The sequence below is a fragment of the Artemia franciscana genome, chromosome 9, assembly GCF_032884065.1.
Source record: "Artemia franciscana chromosome 9, ASM3288406v1, whole genome shotgun sequence".
NCBI classification, from domain to species: domain Eukaryota; kingdom Metazoa; phylum Arthropoda; class Branchiopoda; order Anostraca; family Artemiidae; genus Artemia; species Artemia franciscana.
Genome location: NC_088871.1, coordinates 36,995,597 through 37,014,249, shown reverse-complemented (window position 1 = coordinate 37,014,249; position 18,653 = coordinate 36,995,597). Strand labels below are relative to the sequence as shown.

Genomic DNA, 18,653 nt, shown 5'->3' with positions numbered 1-18,653 from the left:
CTTGATAACTACCTTCAAGCAGGAAAAAGACACTACTAATCGTGTCGCACGATCAATCCATCCTAGACAACGTCTGTACAGACATAATTCATATCTGTACAGACCAAAAAAAATTATTTTTCTATAAGGGGAATTATTCCCATTATAAGAAAGCAAAAAACCAAAAGCTAAAAAAAAATCAAAACGATTATGATTGCCAACAAAAAAAAATAAAACAAATGAAAGCCAAGGAGTTTCGAAAAAGGAAGCTGAAAAAAAATACTTAAAAGGCAGCAAGAAACAAAAAAGTTGAAAACTACTGACGAGGACGCCAAGGCTCCCGAATTGCTTCAAAAAATTAAAAAAAAACTATGTAGTGAAATTTACCTTTCCAGCTACATCCGACCTGCGATCTCCCGTTCTTGAAATGGATGCAGTTACATTTGGATGGGAGCCGGAAAGGAAATAAACCTTTCTCTTGGCATGAAGTCCCGTGTGACAATCATGGGACTAAATGGTGTGGGGAAATCCACATTTTTAAAACTGATAACGGGCGACACTAATCCTCAGAAAGGAAAAGTAACACGTTCCAATCTAAAGATTGGAAAATTTAGCCAGCATTCCTAAGAGCACCTCCCTGCTAATGAGTCTCCCACAGAATATCTGCTGCGGCGCTTTGGCGCATTACTAGATGGTAAGCCTCAAAATGCAAGAGAGGCCTTGGGCATAATGGGCCTGTCCCCACACGCCCACTATATTAAAAATTCGTACCTATCCGGTGGTCAGAAAGCTAGGGTTGTCCTAACTGAGTTATTTCTTACTGCGCCTCATATACTCGTCCTCGACGAGCCCACAAATAATTTGGATATTGAATCCATAAACGCGTTAAAGGACGCGTTAAATGCTTATAAAGGTGGGGTTGTGATGGTCACCCACAATAATCATCTAATAGAAGATTATACCTCTATGTGATTGAAAATCAGACAATCAAAAAAATAGAGGGTAATTTTAACGATTACAAAAAAAGTATTGTAGGCCTTAGGGGAACAGATTAGCAATCCTAATATTGCTGCCCACTTACCAAATCGAAATCTTTAGTATAAAAAATTAATCACTCAGTAGTTTTACTTGCAACTGTTGGCTTTGTTCTAGATCCAACTGTTGGCTTAATTGTCTGCGGCTTTTGGTTTAGTTGTACCCGCTGAAAATGCATTAGTTGTGCTTGCAAATGTTGGCTTTATTGACTGCAGCTATTGGCTTTGTTTTAGATCCAACTGTTGGCTTGATTATCGGCAGCTTTGGGTTTAGTTGTCCTCTCGGAAATGTATTAGTTTTACTTCCAACTGTTGGCTTTATTGTCTGCAGCTGTTGGCTTTGTTTAGATCTTATTGTTGGCTTTAGTTTTACTTCCAACTGTTGGCTTTATTATCAGCAGCTGTTGGCTTTGTTTTAGATCCAACTGTTGGCTTAATTGTCTGCAGCTTTTGGTTTAGTTGTACCCGCCGAAAACGTATTAGTTTTGCTTGCAATTGTTGGGTTTATCATCTGCAGCTGTTGGCTTTGTTTTAGATCCAACTGTTGGCTTAGTTGTCTGCAGCTTTGGGTTTAGTTGTCCCCTTTGACAATGTACTAGTTTTACTTGCAACTGTTGGCTTTATTGTCTGCAGCTGTTGGCTCTGTTTTAGATCCAACTGTTGGCTTGATTATCTACAGCTTTGGGTTTAGTTGTCCTCTTCGTAAATGTTTAATTTTACTTCCAACTGTTGGCTTTATTGTCTTCAGCTGTTGGCTTTGTTTTAGATCCAACTGTTGGCTTTAGTTTTACTTCCAACTGTTGGCTTTATTATCTGTAGCTGTTGGCTTTGTTTTAGATCCAACTGTTGGCTTAATTGTCTGCAGCTTTTGGTTTAGTTGTACCCGCCGAAAACGTAATAGTTTTGCTTGCAATTGTAGGTATATTATCTGCAGCTGTTGGCTTTGTTTTAGATCCAACTGTTGGCTTAGTTGTCTGCAGATTTGGGTTTAGTTGTCCCCTTTGAAAATGCACTAGTTTTACTTGCAGCTGTTGGCTTTATTGCCTGCAGCTGTTGCTTTGTTTTAGATCCAACTGTTGGCTTAATTGTCTGCAGCTTTTGGTCTAGTTGTACTCGCAGAAAATGTATTAGTTTTACTTGCAATTGTTGGGTTTAGTTGTACCCGCCGAAAATTTATTAGTTTTACTTGCAATTGTTGGCTTTATTATCTGCAGCTGTTGGCTTTGTTTTAGATCCAACTGTTGGCTTAATTGTCTGCAGCTTTGGGTTTAGCTGTCCCCGTCGAAAGTTTACTAGTTTTACTTTCAACTGTTGGCTTTATTGTCTGCAGCTGTTGGCTTTGTTGGCTAACCAACTGTTGGCTTAATTGTCTGCAGCATTGGGTTTAGTTATCCCCTTCAAAAATGTATTAGATTTACTTGCAATTGTTTGGTTTAGTTGTACCCGCCGAAACTTTATCAGTTTTACTTGCAACAGTTTGCTTTATTGTCTGCAGCTTTTGGTTTAGTTGTACCCGCCGAAAATGTATTAGTTTTACTTGCAGCTGTTGGCTTTATTCTTTGCAGCTGTTGGCTTTGTTTTTAGATCCAACTGTTGGCTTAATTGTCTGCAGCTTTGGTTTTAGTTGTAACCGCCGAAAATATACTAGTTTTACTTGCAAATGTTGGCTTTATTGTCTGCAGCTGTTTAATTGTGTGCAGCTTTGGGTTTAGTTGTCCCCTTCGAAAATGTATAACTTTTATTTCCAACTGTTGGCTTTATTATATGCAGCTGTTGGCTTTGTTTTTAGATCCAACTGTTGGCTTAATTGTCTGCAGCTTTGGTTTTAGTTGTAACCGCCGAAAATATACTAGTTTTACTTGCAAATGTTGGCTTTAATGTCTGCAGCTGTTTAATTGTGTGCAGCTTTGGGTTTAGTTGTCCCCTTCGAAAATGTATAAGTTTTACTTTCAACTATTGGCTTAATTGTCTTCAGCTTTTGGTTTAGTTGTACCCGCCGAAAATGTATTAGTTTTACTTGCAATTGTTGGGTTTAGTTGTACACGCCGAAAATGTATTAGTTTTACTTTCAACTGTTGGCTTTATTGTCTGCAGCTGTTGGCTTTGTTTTAGATCCAACTGTTGGCTTAATTGTCCGCAGCTTTTGGTTTAGTTGTACCCTCAGAAAATGTATTAGTTTTACTTGCAATTGTTGGGTTTAGTTGTACCCGCCGAAAATTTATTAGATCTACTTGCAACTGTTGGCTTTATTGTCTGCAGCTGTTGGCTTTGTTTTAGATCCAACTGTTGGCTTAATTGTCTGCAGCTTGGGGTTTAGTTACCCCCTTCAAAAATGTACTAGTTTTAGTTGTCCCCTTCGAACAACTAAATATATACGAGTATTTAGAGAAAAATAATTTTTTATGACATCACAGATGGGGAAGAACCATGACGTCATTTCACTATATTACTTGTGATTCCAGATGCATCAACCACTTGATAAGAAGTAACGAATATGTATAGTATAAATAAAATATTAATTGGAACTACAATTGTGGGTGTCATTTGTTATGCTGGTATTAGAAAATCCCTTTATAATAATAAAAAAAGAGATCTCAAAACAGCCACGGAGGCTATGGAGTCGCAGAAAAAATTTGATGAGGAAGGATTCGTTGAAGATTTTCAAAAAGGTGAGCCAACAAAATTTAACGACAACCTAACAAAGCTCTCACAGTCTAAAATACTGGAAGGGAATCAAAAAATGCTGGAGAAAGTTGCTGAACCTGTAACCGTAGCTGCTAAAAGTATGAAGAGACAGGAGGCGATTGCATTGAAAGATGATGCCCAAAGAAAAATTGCTAAAGATTTTGATGAGGAAGGATTCGTTGAAGATTTTCAAAAAGGTAAGCCGAAAAAAATTTAACGACAACCTACCAAAGCTCTCACAGTCTAAGCTACTGGAAAGGGATCAAAAAAATGCTGGAGAAAGTTGCTGAACCTGTAACCGTAGCTGTTAAAAGTATGAAGAGACAGGAGGCGACTGCATTTAAAGATGATGCCCAAAGAAAAATAAAACTGGGAATAGGAGAAAAAGACGCCAAAGCACGAAAAAGAATAATTGCTGCAAACTCTGAAACTTCAAAAAAAGAGAAACAAGAGGAAAAGACACCAGTTGCCGAAGATTTTGATGAGGAAGGATTCAGTGAAGATTTTCAAAAAGGTGAGCCTAAAAAATTTAACATTGACCTACCAAAGCTCTCACGCAAGGATAAAAAGAAAGAGCAGGCAAACAATAAGAGTAAAATTGCAACATCTGAAATGGAAAGTTCCGGCGCTAGTGCATGTGAGGAGGCCTTTTCTCTGTCTCCGGTACAACAATTTGCTAATGGCCGAGGCAAAATTGAAATTAGTGATGTAAAGATTTACTGTTTGTCAATTAAAGCAGGTACCCTTGAGATTTTGTCAAATGCTTCGTTTTCAATAACAATAGGCAGAGGTATGGCCTTGTTGGCCGAAATGGATCTGGCAAGACAAAAATTGCTTCGTCCATATTGCCTGAGAAAAAACTTCAAATTCCACCTCATATTCACGCATTACTTTGTGAACAGGGAGTTTTAGCCCATGAAAAAACATCAGTTCAAATTATTCTGAATGCAGACACTGAACGCTGTAAACTAATGGCTGAAAGAGAAAAACTTGAAACGTATTAAGAAAAATATGGGGGAAATATTGAAAAAATTCAGAAAAGACTAAAATAAACAGTGAATGGCAAGCAATTGGAGCTGACTCAGCAGAATCTAAAGCTCGTCGAATTCTTTCTGGTCTTGGATTTGATTCTGAAATGCAAAACAAAGCTTCAAAAGACTTGTCTGGTGGCTGGCGGATGAGGATTTCGCTCGCGAGAGCCTTATACTTGGAACCACCTCTTTTGTTGCTCGATGAACCTACAAACCAGCTAGATTTTAAGGCATATTTTTGGCTTGATAACTACCTTCAAGCATGGAAAAAGACACTACTAATCGTGTCGCACGATCAATCCATCCTAGACAACGTCTGTACAGACATAATTCATATCTGTACAGACCGAAAAAATTAAATTATTATAAAGGGAATTATTCCCATTATAAGGAAATAATTTACCAAAGTTAAAAAAAATCAAAAGGATATGAACTAAAAAAAAATATAAAACAAATGAAAGCCCAAGGAAAGTCGAAAAAGCAAGCTGAATCAAAACTTAAAAAGAAGCAAGAAACAAAAAAGTTGAAAACTACTGACGAGGACGCTAAGGCTCCCGAATTGCTTCAAAAACATAAAGAATATACAGTAAAGTTTTCCTTTCCAGTTACATCCGACCTGCGATCTCCCATTCTTGAAATGGATAGAGTTACATTTGGATGGATGCCGGAAAGGCCTCTATTTGAGGAAATACAATTAACTATTGGGATGGAATCACGTGTGGCTATCACGGGACTAAATGGTGTGGTGAAATCCACATTTTTAAGATTGCTTATCGGTGAAAACACTCAGAAGGGAAAAGAAACACGTTACTCTCGTCTAAAGATTGGAAAATTTAGCCAGCATTCAGAAGAGCACCTCTCTGCTGATGAGTCTCCCACAGAATATCTACTGCAGCGCTTTGGCGCATTACTAGATGGTAAGCCTCAAAATGAAAGAAAGGCCTTGGGCACAATCAGTCTGTCCCCGCACGCCCACTGTATTAAGAATAAAGACCTATCCGGTAGTCAGAAAGATAGGGTTGTCCTAACTGAGTTATTTCTTACTGCCCCAAATTTGCTCATCCTTGATGAACCCACAAATAATCTGGATACTGAGTCCATAAACGCGTTAAAGGACGCGTTAAATGCTTATAAAGGTGGGGTTGTGATGATCATCCACAATAATCATCTAATAGAATATTATACCCTCTATGTGATTGAAAATCAGACAATCAAAAAATAGAGGGTAATTTTGACGATTACAAAAAAAGTATTACAGGCCTTAGGGGAACAGATTAGCAATCCTAACATTGCTGCCCACCAACCAAATCGAAATTAGTATAAAAAATTAATCATTCAGTAGTTTTACTTGAAACTGTTGGCTTAATTGTCTGCACTGTAGGCTTAGTTTCAGATCCAACTGCTGGTTTAATTGTCTCCAGCTTTGGTTTTAGTTGTACCCGCCGAAAATGTATTAGTTTTACTTGCAACTGTTGGCTTTATTGTCTACAACTGTTGGCTTTATTTTAGATCCAACTGTTGGCTTAATTGTCGGCAGCTGTTGGCTTTGTTTTAGATCCAACTGTTGGCTTAATTGTCTGCAGAATTGGGTTTACTTGTACCCGCAGAAAACGTATTAGTTTTACTTGCAACTGTTGGCTTTATTGTCTACAACTGTTGGCTTTGTTTTAGATCCAACTGTTGGCTTAATTGTCTGCAGCATTGGGTTTTGTTGTACCCGCCGAAAATGTATTAGTTTTACTTGCAACTGTTGGCTTTATTGTCTACAACTGTTGGCTTTGTTTTAGATCCAACTGTTGGCTTAATTGTCTGCAGCATTGGGTTTTGTTGTACCCGCCGAAAATGTATTAGTTTTACTTACAACTGTTGGCTTTATTGTCTGAAGCTGTTGGCTTTATTTTAGATCCAACTGTTGGCTTAATTGTCTGCAGCATTAGGTTCAGTTGTACCCGCCGAGAACGTATTAGTTTTACTTGCAACTGTTGGCTTTATTGTCTGCAGCTGCTTACTTGTACTTGTACTTTGGATTTATTTGTACTTGTAGTTGGCTTTATTGTCTGCATCTGTTGGCTTTGTTTTAGATCCAACTGTTGGCTTAATTGTCTGCAGAATTGGGTTTACTTGTACCCGCAGAAAACGTATTAGTTTTACTTACAACTGTTGGCTTTATTGTCTGCAGCTGCTGGCCTTATTTTAAATCCACCTGTTGGCTTAATCGTCTGCAGCTTTGGGTTTAGTTGTACCCGCCAAAAACTTATTATTTTCACTTGCAACTGTTGGCTTTATTGTCTGCAGCTGTTGGCTTTGTTTTAGATCCAACTGTTGGCTTAATTGTCTGCAGCTTAGGGTTTAGTTGTACCCGCCAAAAATGTATTAGTTTTACTTGCAACTGTTGGCTTTATTGTCTGCAACTTTTGGTTTAGTTGTACCCGCCGCAAACGTATTAGTTTTTCTTGAGACTTTTGGCTTTATTGTCTGCAGCTGTTGGCTTTGTTTTAGATCCAACTGTTGGCTTTATTGTATGCAGCATTGTGTTCAGTTTTACCCGCCGAAAACATATTAGTTTTACTTGCAACTGTTGGCGTTATTGTCTGCAGCTGTTGGCCTCGTTTTAAATCCAACTGTTGGCTTAATTGTCTGCAGCTTTGGGTTTAGTTGTACCCGCCGAAAACGAATTAGTTTTACTTGAGACTTCTGGCTTTAGTCCTTATAGCAAATAATCTAAATATTTACTATATTGTATGTTATGATTATATATTATAATTATTATGCTATATAAACTATGTATACTATATATACTGTAGTATACTATATATACTATAGTATATACTATGCTATATAGTATATACTATAACTATTTGCCTTATAGTAATATAAGATTATAGCAAATAATCTAATTCGAAAAACTGACCATTTAAATTAAATAAATTACCAAACGTTCGAAACATAAATGGGATTCACCTAACCACAAAATGAGATTCACGATGGCTGTAATCTCATATAAAAAAAAAATATTTAAAATCCGTGCAACTGCAAATTCTCCTTCCCAGAATCCATTCCGATATTTTTAGTTAAAATTAAATAGAAAAATTGCTACACAAAACTATGGCTGATCAAAAATAATTACCTAATATAGCAAGTAATCTAATTAGAAAACTGAGCATTTAAATTAAATAAATTACTGAACGTTCAAAACATAAATGGGATTCACGTACCCACAAAATGAGATTCACGATGGCTATAATCTCATAGAAAATAAATATTAATATCCGTGCAACTGCAAATCCTCCTTCCCAAAATACATAGCAATAGTTTTAGTAAAAAATAAATAGAAAAATTGCTGCAGAAAACTATGGCTGATCGAAATGATGACCTAGTACAGCAAATAATCTAACTGGAAAAACTGAACATTCAAATTAAATAAGTTACTAAACGTTCAAAACATACAAGAAAAACATTTTCTTAACAAAAGTAAACAAGAGCTAAGAGCTCATATGTCACTTGTGACGAGGCGAGAAGAGCTAAGAGCCAAGAGATCATATGGTATGAGCTCTAACAAATTCAATGAATCAATAAATTGATCTAAAAAGGAAAATAAAGGGCTTAATGCCGGTCAGAATTTAAAATAAGAGCTCTGAGTCACGATGTCCTTCTAAATATCAAAATTCATTAAGATCCGATCACCCACTCGTAATTTATAAATACCTAATTTTTCCTTTCCCTTTAGCCCCCCAGATGGTCGAATCTGGGAAAACGACTTTATCAAGTCAAATTGTGCAGCTGCCTGACACGCCTACCAATTTTCATCGTCCTAGCACGTCCAGAAGCACCAAACTCGCCAAATCACTGAACCCCTCCCCCCAACTCCTCCAAAGAGAGCGAATCCAGTACGATTCTGTCAATCACGTATCAAGGACATTTGTTTATACTATCCATCAAGCTTCATCCCGATTCCTCCCACTCCAAGTGTTTCTCCAAGATTTCCCCCTCCAACTCCCCCCAATGTCAAAAGATCTGGTCGGAATTTGAAATAAGAGCTCTGAGACATGGATAACTTCTAAAAATCAAATTTCATTAAGATTTGATCATCTATTCATAAGATAAAATACCCATATTTTCACGTTTTCCAAGAATTCTGGTTTCCCCCTCCAACTCCCCCAAATATCACAGGATCTGGTCGGAATTTAAAATTAGAACTTTAAAGCACAAGATCCTTCTAAATATCAAATTTCATTTAGATCTGGTCACCCTTTTGTAAGTTACAAATACCTCAATTTTCAAAATTACCCTCCCCCAATTCCACCAAAGAGAGCAGATCCGGTCCGATTATGTCAGTCACGTATCTTAGACAGGTTTCTATTCTTCCCATCCAGTTTCATCCTGATCTCACCGCTTTAAGTATTTTCTAAGATTTCCGGTCCCCCCAACTGCGCCCCCCCCCCCAATTACGCTTGATCCGGTTGAGATTTAAAATAAGAGATCTGAGTTACGAGGATCTTCTAAATATGAAGTTTCATGTGGATCGATCACTCCTTCGTAAGTTAAAAATACGTATTTTTTTCTTATTTTTCAGAATTAACCCCCCCCCCCCCCATAGAGCGGATCCGTTCCAATTATTTAAATCACGTATGTAAGACTTTTGCTTATTTTTCCCAGCAAGTTTCATCCCGATCCCTCCAATCTAAGCGTTTTCATGATTTTAGGTTCCCCTACCCAAAACTTCCCCCAATGTCACCAGATCCGGTCAGGATTTCAAATAAGAGCTCTGAGACACGATATCCTTCTAAATATCAAATTTCCTAGAGATCCGATCACCCGTTCGTCAGTTAAAAATACCTCATTTTTTCTAATTTTCAGAATTAACCATTCCCCCAAAGAGAGCAGGTCCGTTCCGGTTATGTCAATCATGTATCTAGGACTTGTGCTTATTTTTCCCACCAAGTTTCATCCCGATCCCTCCACTCTAAGTGTTTCCAAGTTTTAGGTTTCCCCTCCCAAATCCCCCCCAATGTCACCAGATCAGTCGGGATTTAAAATAAGAGCTCTAAGAAACGATATCCTTCTAAACATCAAATTTCATTGAGATCCGATCACCTATTCTTAAGTTAAAAATACCTCATTTTTTTATATTTTTCAGAATTACCCCCCCCCCCTAACTACCCCAAAGACAGCGGATCCGTTCCGATTATGTCAATCATATATCTGGGACTTGTGTCTATTTTTCCCATCAAGTTTCATCCCGATCCCTCCACTCTAAGTGTTTTCCAAGATTTTAGGTTTCCCCCCTCCAACTCCCCCCAATGTCATCAGATCCGGTCGGAATTTAAAATAAGAGCTCTGAGACACAATATCATTCCAAACATCAAATTTCATTAGATCCCATAACCCGCTCATAAGTTAAAAATACTTCATCTTTTCTATTTTTTCCAAATTAACCGGCCCCCCACTTAACCGGATCTGGTGACATTGGGGGAAGTTTGGGGTGGGGGGAACCTAAAATCATGAAAACGCTTAGATTGGAGGGATCGGGATGAAACTTGCTGGGAAAAATAAGCAAAAGTCTTACATACGTGATTTAAATGATTGGAACGGATCCGCTCTATGGGGGGGGGGGGGTTAATTCTGAAAAATAAGAAAAAAATACGTATTTTTAACTTACGAAGGAGTGATCGGATCTTCATGAAACTTCATATTTAGAAGATCCTCGTAACTCAGATCTCTTATTTTAAATCTCAACCAGATCAAGCGTAACTGGGGGGGGCAGTTGGGAGGACCGGAAATCTTAGAAAATACTTAAAGCGGTGAGATCAGATGAAACTGGATGGGAAGAATAGAAACCTGTCTATGATACGTGACTGACATAACCGGACCGGATCTGCTCTCTTTGGTAGAATTGGGGGGAGGGTAATTTTGAAAATTGAGGTATTTGTAACTTACGAAAGGGTGACCAGATCTTAATGAAATTTGATATTTAGAAGGATCTTGTGCTTTAAAGTTCTAATTTTAAATTTCGACCAGATCCAGTGACATTGGGGGGAGTGGGAGGGGGAAACGCGGAATTCTTGGAAAACATGAAAATATGGGTATTTTATCTTATGAATAGATGATCGGATCTTAATGAAATTTGATTTTTAGAAGGAATCCATGTCCTCAGAGCTCTTATTTCAAATTTCGACCAGATCTTTTGACATTGGGGGGAGTTGGGGGGGAAATCTTGGAAAAACACTTGGAGTGGAGGAATCGGGATGAAGCTTGGTGGATAGTATAAACAAATGTCCTTGATACGTGATTGACAGAATCGTACTGGATTCGCTCTCTTTGGAGGAGTTGGGGGGAGGGGTTCAGTGATTTGGCGAGTTTGGTGCTTCTGGACGTGCTAGGACGATGAAAATGGTAGGCGTGTCAGGCAGCTGCACAATTTGACTTGATAAAGTCGTTTTCCCCAGATTCGACCATCTGGGGGCTAAAGGAGAGGAAAAATTAGGTATTTATAAATTACGAGTGGGTGATCGGATCTTAATGAATTTTGATATTTACAAGGACATCGTGACTCAGAGCTCTAATTTTAAATCCTGACCGGCATTAAGGCTCTTATTTTCCTTTTCAAATCAATCTATTGATTCATAGAATTTGGTTAGAGCTCATACCATATGATCTCTTGGCTCTTAGCTCTTCTCGCCTCGTCACAAGTGATATATGAGCTCTTAGCTCTTGTTTGCTTTATTAAGAAAATGTTTTTCTTCTGCTTAAATAAGACTTCTGCTTATTTTTCCCACCAAGTTTTATCCCGATCCCTCCAATCTAAGCGTTTTCCATGATTTTAGGTTCCCCCACCCCTAACTTCCCCCAATGTCACCAGATTCGGTCAGGATTTAAAATAAGAGGTTTGAGACACGATATCCTTCTAAATATCAAATTTCTTTGAGATCCGATCACCCGTTCCTAAGTTATAAATACCTCATTTTTTCTAATTTTTCAGAATTAACCCCTCCCCCAACTACGCCAAAGAGAGCGGATCCGTTCCGTTTATGTCAATCATGTATCTAGGACTTGTGCTTATTTTTCCCACCAATTTTCATCCCGATCAACTACACGCAAGAGAGCGGATCCGTTCTGGTTATGTCAATCAGGTATCTAGGACTTGTGCTTATTTTTCCCACCAAGTTTCATCTCGATCCCTCCACTCTAAGCGTTTGCCAAGTTTAGGTTTCCCCCTCCCAACTCCCCCCCCCCAATGTCACCAGATCCAGTCGGGATTTAAAATAAGAGCTCTGAGACACGATATCCTTCTAAATATCAAATTTCATTGAGATCCGATTGCCCGTTCGTAAGTTAAAAATCCCTTATTTTTCAGAATTACCGCCCCCCCAACTACCTTAGAGAGAGCGGATCCGTTCCGATTATGTCAATCATGTATCTGGGACTTGTGCTTATTTTTCCAATCAAGTCTCATCCCGATCCCTCCACTATAGGCTAAGTGTTTTCCAAGATTTTAGGTTTCTCCCCTCCAACTCCCCCCGATGTCATCAGATCCGGTCGGGATTTAAACTAAGAGCTCTGAGACACAATATCATTCCAAACATCAAATTTCATTAAGATCCCATCACCCGCTCATAAGTTAAAAATACTCATTTTTTCTCTTTTTCCGAAATAACCGCCCCCCCCCCCAGATGGTCAAATGGGAAAACAACTATTTCTAATTTAATTTGGTCGGTCCCTGATACGCTTGCCAAATTTCATCGTCCTAGCTTACCTGGAAGTGCCCTAAAGTAGCAAAACCGGGACCGTCAGACAGACAGACCGACAGACTGACAGAATTTGCGATGCTATATGTCACTTGGTTAATACCAAGTGCCATAAAAAACTATAATTACAAAAGCCCTCAACCCTCATCGATTAGAATTAGAAAATAAGAACAAGAGAAACCATGAATTTTGATTTTAGGCAACCTAACAGAAGATAGGTGATAGGTGATAGGAGACAGGAGATAGGTGAAATATCATCAATGACAAAGTAATTTCTAATTTCAGTTATTAAACAGACCTGTTTTTTTGTTGTTTATTCCTGCAAAAAATTCATTATTATTAACTAAAAATAAGTCAATAGAATAGCTAGAATAACTAAAAATTGGTTATTCTAACAGAAAGTTTCCTCTTCACAATTCATTTATGGCTGTACTTACTCTAGTATTATTTCTTTCTGCTTTTAATTCGGATATTTCTTCTTCTCTTTCCAACAGCTGTTCTCTTGTCATGCTCAATTCCTTTGACAGAGTGGCAAATTCCTATGGGAAAAATAAACAATTGAGTGGTCATCTGCTTTGCTTGCCACTTGCATTACCAGTTTGTGCTTTGCATTTGATTCTACTCTTTGAATCAAAATAGATATAGTTATAGAAAGGATCTCATTTTTAACATAATAGAAGGCTAATAGATAGAATAATTTTATTTGCCTCTCAATTCAAAACTACTATATAAGTATCTTAGCAACTTAATTACATATAATTAACTTAAAAGTATCTGAAAAGTAAATTTTTAATTAATATCATCTTATTTTAGTTTTCAGTTCCAAACCTGTAAAGCTGTTATGTAAACTGCTAAAATAGTTATGCTCTCTCAGCAGCAAATATAATTTTATAATTTAAACTAGAGAAATATCTGAAAATTTAAAGAAAGTTTATTTTGTATTAGTTCAACTTAATCTGACATTTAATTTGAAAATATCACTTTGATTTTTTTTTTTTATAAAAATACACGTGGTCTCAAGTGAACAAAACAAAGATAAAGGTTGTGGCGGTAGCGGCAACCTAGTAAGAGATGATCACGTCCCATACTAAGAACAAAACAAAGATAAAGGTTGTGGCGGTAGCGACAACCTAGTACGAGATGATCACGTCCCATACTAAGAACAAAACAAAGATAAAGGTTGTGGCGGTAGCGGCAACCTAGTAAGAGATTATCACGTCCCATACTTAAGAACAAAACAAAGATAAAGGTTGTGGCGATAGCGGCAACCTAGTAATAGATGATCACGTCCCATACTAAGAACAAAACAAAGATAAAGGTTGTGGCGGTGGCGGCAACCTAGTAAGAGATGATCACGTCCCATACTAAGAAATAAAACATCTCGTAACTTCAAAAAAAAAGTCTAAGATCGAACTAAAAAGTACACCATTAGAATCATCTTGCCTGAAACCCCTAAAAAGGAAATTTGCAGCCTTGTGGCTTGAACAACAAGGAAAATCCATTGAATTGTGAAACAAGGAAATTGCTCATTGTCATCACATTTTGCATCAAAGGCATCTTTTTTTTCCATAGCTAGAGGGACGCTGGACATATAGAGATCTGTTTAATGGCTCATTTTTTAAAAACTGCCGCATTTAGAAACTTTTTGTAATCAGAAACTTTTTGTAATTAACAAATTTAATTTTAAAATAAAACCTGATTTTTCTAAAACTCCATTTTCGAATAAAAATGAGTAAAAAATGTTATTAAAATCATCTTACATATGAAGATCAAAATAGGATTTCACTTTTAACTACCTAAAAGATCGGTATAATTCTGTATAAATGGTGACTATGTAAGTTTATAATAATAGCAAACTGAAATTACTTAGCTGCCTGATTCTCTGAGGTTGGCTCTTACTATTCCAAATAAGAAAAAGCCAAAGACCTTTTTCTTGTTTGACATTATCTTTGAAAAATCATGGCTGCAACAGTTGTTGCGCTTAGTAAGAGGCGAAACACAGTCCATAATAACCAAAAATGAAAAACGCATTTCGAAAGAAACTGCCCAATGCCAAATAGATTATTTTGTACAAATATAGTTAATATTACTTAAGCACAAATTTGCAAAAAAAAAGATTTCAACAAATGAATAATCGTATAGACAGCAACAATCCACTCAGTATTTTCTAAGAATTTTGGTTTATTTGAGTCTTCTTTGAATGTCAAAATTACTGACTAAAACAAGGTCTTTGGAAGGGACTACTGAGGTCTCTACAAAAAAATTTTTTCATGGTCTATTTTATGGTAATGAAAAAGTAGATTTGTTTAAACAATTAATAAGTGGTGGTTTCGACATATTATCTTCAATTAGGTAATTTTTTTTCAAAGGCCACGCTGCCATTCTATGACGAACAAATAAACGTTCCAATGGGGACAAGTTCACTTATTAGACAGTGAAAACAGATACTGCTGTTTTTGGTGAACAACAGAAACCGTTTCAATTTTAATGCTTTAATATTTCTCCTGATGACGATTGCTGTATATGTGCTAGAAATATCATGATTTTTGTATCTGTTTTCACTGTCTAAAAAAAGACTTTATCAGAGTTTTGACATTAATCAAGGGAAAAAATGGGCCAAGTTGTACTTAACACACTGAAGAAAAAAAATTTATAGTTTAAATAGTTTGATCTCAAATCCTAAAATCATTTTTAATATGATAGAAAATATACTTAAAAAAGATTAAAAACTAACGTTCTAATCTATATATAAAAATAAGTTGTCTGTCCGTTACGCCAGATTATATCTTCTATATATATAAAAGAAAACAAACTAGAATGTAAAACTGGAAATTGCATAAATATTTCGAAATATTTTGACAATAGATTAAAGTAATTCGAAAAAAGAAAAATGGTAAAAAACTAAAAAAAAACTAAAAAGAAAAAACTAAAAAAAAAATTAAAAAAATTAAAAAAAGAAAAAACCTAAAAAGAAAAAACGTAAAAAAATAAAAAGCTAAACAACTAAAAAAAAAATTAAAAAAACCTAAAAAACTAAAAAAACTGGAATTGCACAAATATTTCAACATATTTTGACAATAGATTAAAGTAATTCGAAAACCTTAAAACAGATACCCCAAATTTTGAGGTTTAATATAAACTGTTGGAGCTTTAGCATGCTTGGCACTTAAAGATTTTTCCAAGTGTCAATGTTAGAATGAACATTGACAAATTGAAGAAAACAAATCAATAAAAAGAAGAACTAAAAAAAAAAAGAAAAAACTAAAAAAGAAAAAAAACTAAAGAAGAAACTGTATCTATATATATAAAAATCTATATATATAAAAATAAGATGTCTGTCTTTTATGTCTGTTACACTATGTCTGTTACGCCAGATTATATCTTATCTATATATAAAAATAAGTTGTATGTATTTTGTATTGAGGGCTTGCATATGACGTCTGAAAAATAAAGAAGAAAAAGAAAACTGAAAAAAGAAAAATGGTAAAAAACTAAAAAAAAACTAAAAAGAAAAGACTAAAAAAAAACTAAAAAAGAAAAAACTGAAAGAAGAAAAAATGTAAAAAAAAAAATAAAAAGGTAAAAAACTAAAAAGAAAAAAACTAAAAAAAGCTAAACAACTAAAAAAGAAAAAACTAAAAAAAAACTGGGAATTGCACAAATATTTCAATATATTTGACAAAAGATTGAGGTAATTCGAAAACTTAAAACAGATACCCAAAGTTTTGAGGTTTATTATAAATTGTTGGAGCTTTAGCTTGCTTGGCACGTAAAGATTTTTCCAAGTGTCAATGTTAGAATGAACATTGACAAATTGAAGAAAACAAATCAATAAAAAGAAGAAACTTAAAAAGAAAAACTAAAAAAGAAAAAAATTAAGAAAAGAAAAAACTAAAAAAGAAAAAAAAAACTGAAATGAAACTGTACCTATATCTTCTATATATATAAAAATAAGTTGTCTGTCTGTCTGTGGATCAGGTGACGTCATGTTTCTGTGTCGACTGACGTCATGAAATTAGTTGTCGTCATTTTTGCTATGACGGTGACGTCATTAATGGTATTTAAGACATTTGTTCACGGAAAAATGTTTAATTGTAAAATGACTGAAGAACCTACAATGGCAACAGCCGAGGAAGCTGCTCAAAGAGTTTATGCCAAAAAACTTGCTGCTGATAGAGAAAGTAAGAAAAGAAAGCGTTCCGAGGAATCACAAGAACAGCAAGGAAACAGGCTTGCGGCTAAAGAACGCAAAACCCGCGCAGTTAGATGAAAATCCACCTGGACAGCGAGAGTCAAAACATATCAAAACTGAAAATGATAGCGATGATGATTGGGTTTGGGATTTTGACTTGGATAGGATCATCAATGCCTACCAGATTTAAGTTAAAAAAACAAAGGTTCGTCGATATGTACTTCATAGTGACACTGAAAAATAAAGAAGAAAAAGAAAAAAGAAAAAGAAAAAAGGTAAAAAACTAAAAAAAAACTAAAAAGAAAAAACACTCAAAGAGAAATTACAGACCGGACACAAATGACGACCGAGACAGAGGGAATATAAGTGACGACCGGGAAACTCAAAGAGAAATTACAGACTGGGACACCCGGACACAAATCACGACCGGGACACAGGGAATATAAATGACGACCGGGACACAGGGACACAACTACAACGGGGACGCCGGGGGCACAGGCGGGATATATAAATGACGACCGGGACACAGGGATTGTTCGAATAGAAATTACAGACCGGGACAACGGGACACAAATGACGACCGGGACACAGGGAATATAAATGACGACCGGGACACTCAAAGAGAATTACAAACTGGGACACCGGACACAATGACGACCGGGACACAGGGAATATAAATGACGACCGGGACACAGGGACACATCATTAGAATAATGAGGTATAGATCTGAATACGGATTGTTTTCCCATGGACAATTATATGTTGCATGTTCAAGAGTCAGTAACCTGACAATCTATTATATGCACAGACAATGGGACAGCGAAGAATGTTGTATATTCGCATGTTTTACGTAGTTAAAAACATATATTTACATCTATCTCTATTCACAGGTGGGACACAGGGACACAACTACAATGGCGCGTAACTTATATGGCGCGTAACGACTTACGCGCACGGGGGGGCTTGGGGGGCGCGAAGCGCCCCACCAACTAGGTGTTGAGGTGGCGCGAAACGCCACCCCAACAGCTAGTATCTATATAAATGACGATCGGGACACTCAAAGAGAAATTACAGACTGGGCTACCGGGACACAAATGACGACCGGGACACAGGGAATATAAATGACGACCTGGACACAACTACAACGGGGACGCCGGAGGCACAGGGGGATAAATAAACGACGACGGGGACACATGAAATGTTCGATTGGCAATCACCATCAACAAAGCTGAAGGGCAATCATTAGAAAAATGCGGTATAGATATGAATACGGATTGTTTTCCCATGGACAATTATTATGTTGCATGTTCAAGAGTTGGTAAACCTGACAATCTATTTATATGGACAGATAATAGGACAGCAAAGAATGTTGTATATTCGCAAGTTTTACGTAGTTAAATATATATATATATATATATATATATATATATATATATATATATATATATATATATATATATATATATATATATATATATATATATATATATCTATATATATAAAAATAAGTTGTTTGTCTGTCTGTCGACTGACGTCATGTTTGTGTGTCAACTGACGTCATGTTTGTCGACTGACGTCCATTATAAGGATTGAGCTGTATGTCGTCATGAAGTTGTTTGTCGTCTGACGTCATGTTTGTCGACTAACGAAACTACAGACTGGGACACCGGGACACAAATGACGTGTTATGTCTGTTATAACGTAATAGAGGCAACAATCTTGACAGGGCCTTTTGAGGGTGAGGCTTTTCTTATTCCACGCATTCTCATGATTCCAATGGATCTGCCTTTTCAACCTAAAAGATTGCAATTCCCAATTTGATTAGCATATTTAGTTTTCAGTCCAGAACCACTAAAGCTATTATGTAAATATCAAAAATATTTATGTTGTCTGAGCAATAATTTTTAGTTTTTATTTCAAAATAGAAAATTACCTGACAATTTTAGAATTATATCTATCTATATATATAAAAATAAGTTGTCTGTCT

The 18,653-nt window shown here is 36.3% G+C and overlaps 1 protein-coding gene and 1 pseudogene across 1 annotated transcript; both read left to right on the top strand.

The window, feature by feature from the left end:
- Nucleotides 1-462: 462 nt before the first annotated feature.
- LOC136030816 (ATP-binding cassette sub-family F member 1-like) lies at nt 463-1,077 on the top strand (annotated as a pseudogene).
- A 4,106-nt stretch (nt 1,078-5,183) lies between these two features.
- LOC136030815 (ATP-binding cassette sub-family F member 1-like) lies at nt 5,184-5,951 on the top strand. Its single transcript, XM_065709861.1, has one exon. The coding sequence runs from the start codon at nt 5,184-5,186 to the stop codon at nt 5,949-5,951; it is 768 nt and encodes a 255-aa protein (XP_065565933.1).
- Nucleotides 5,952-18,653: the final 12,702 nt, after the last annotated feature.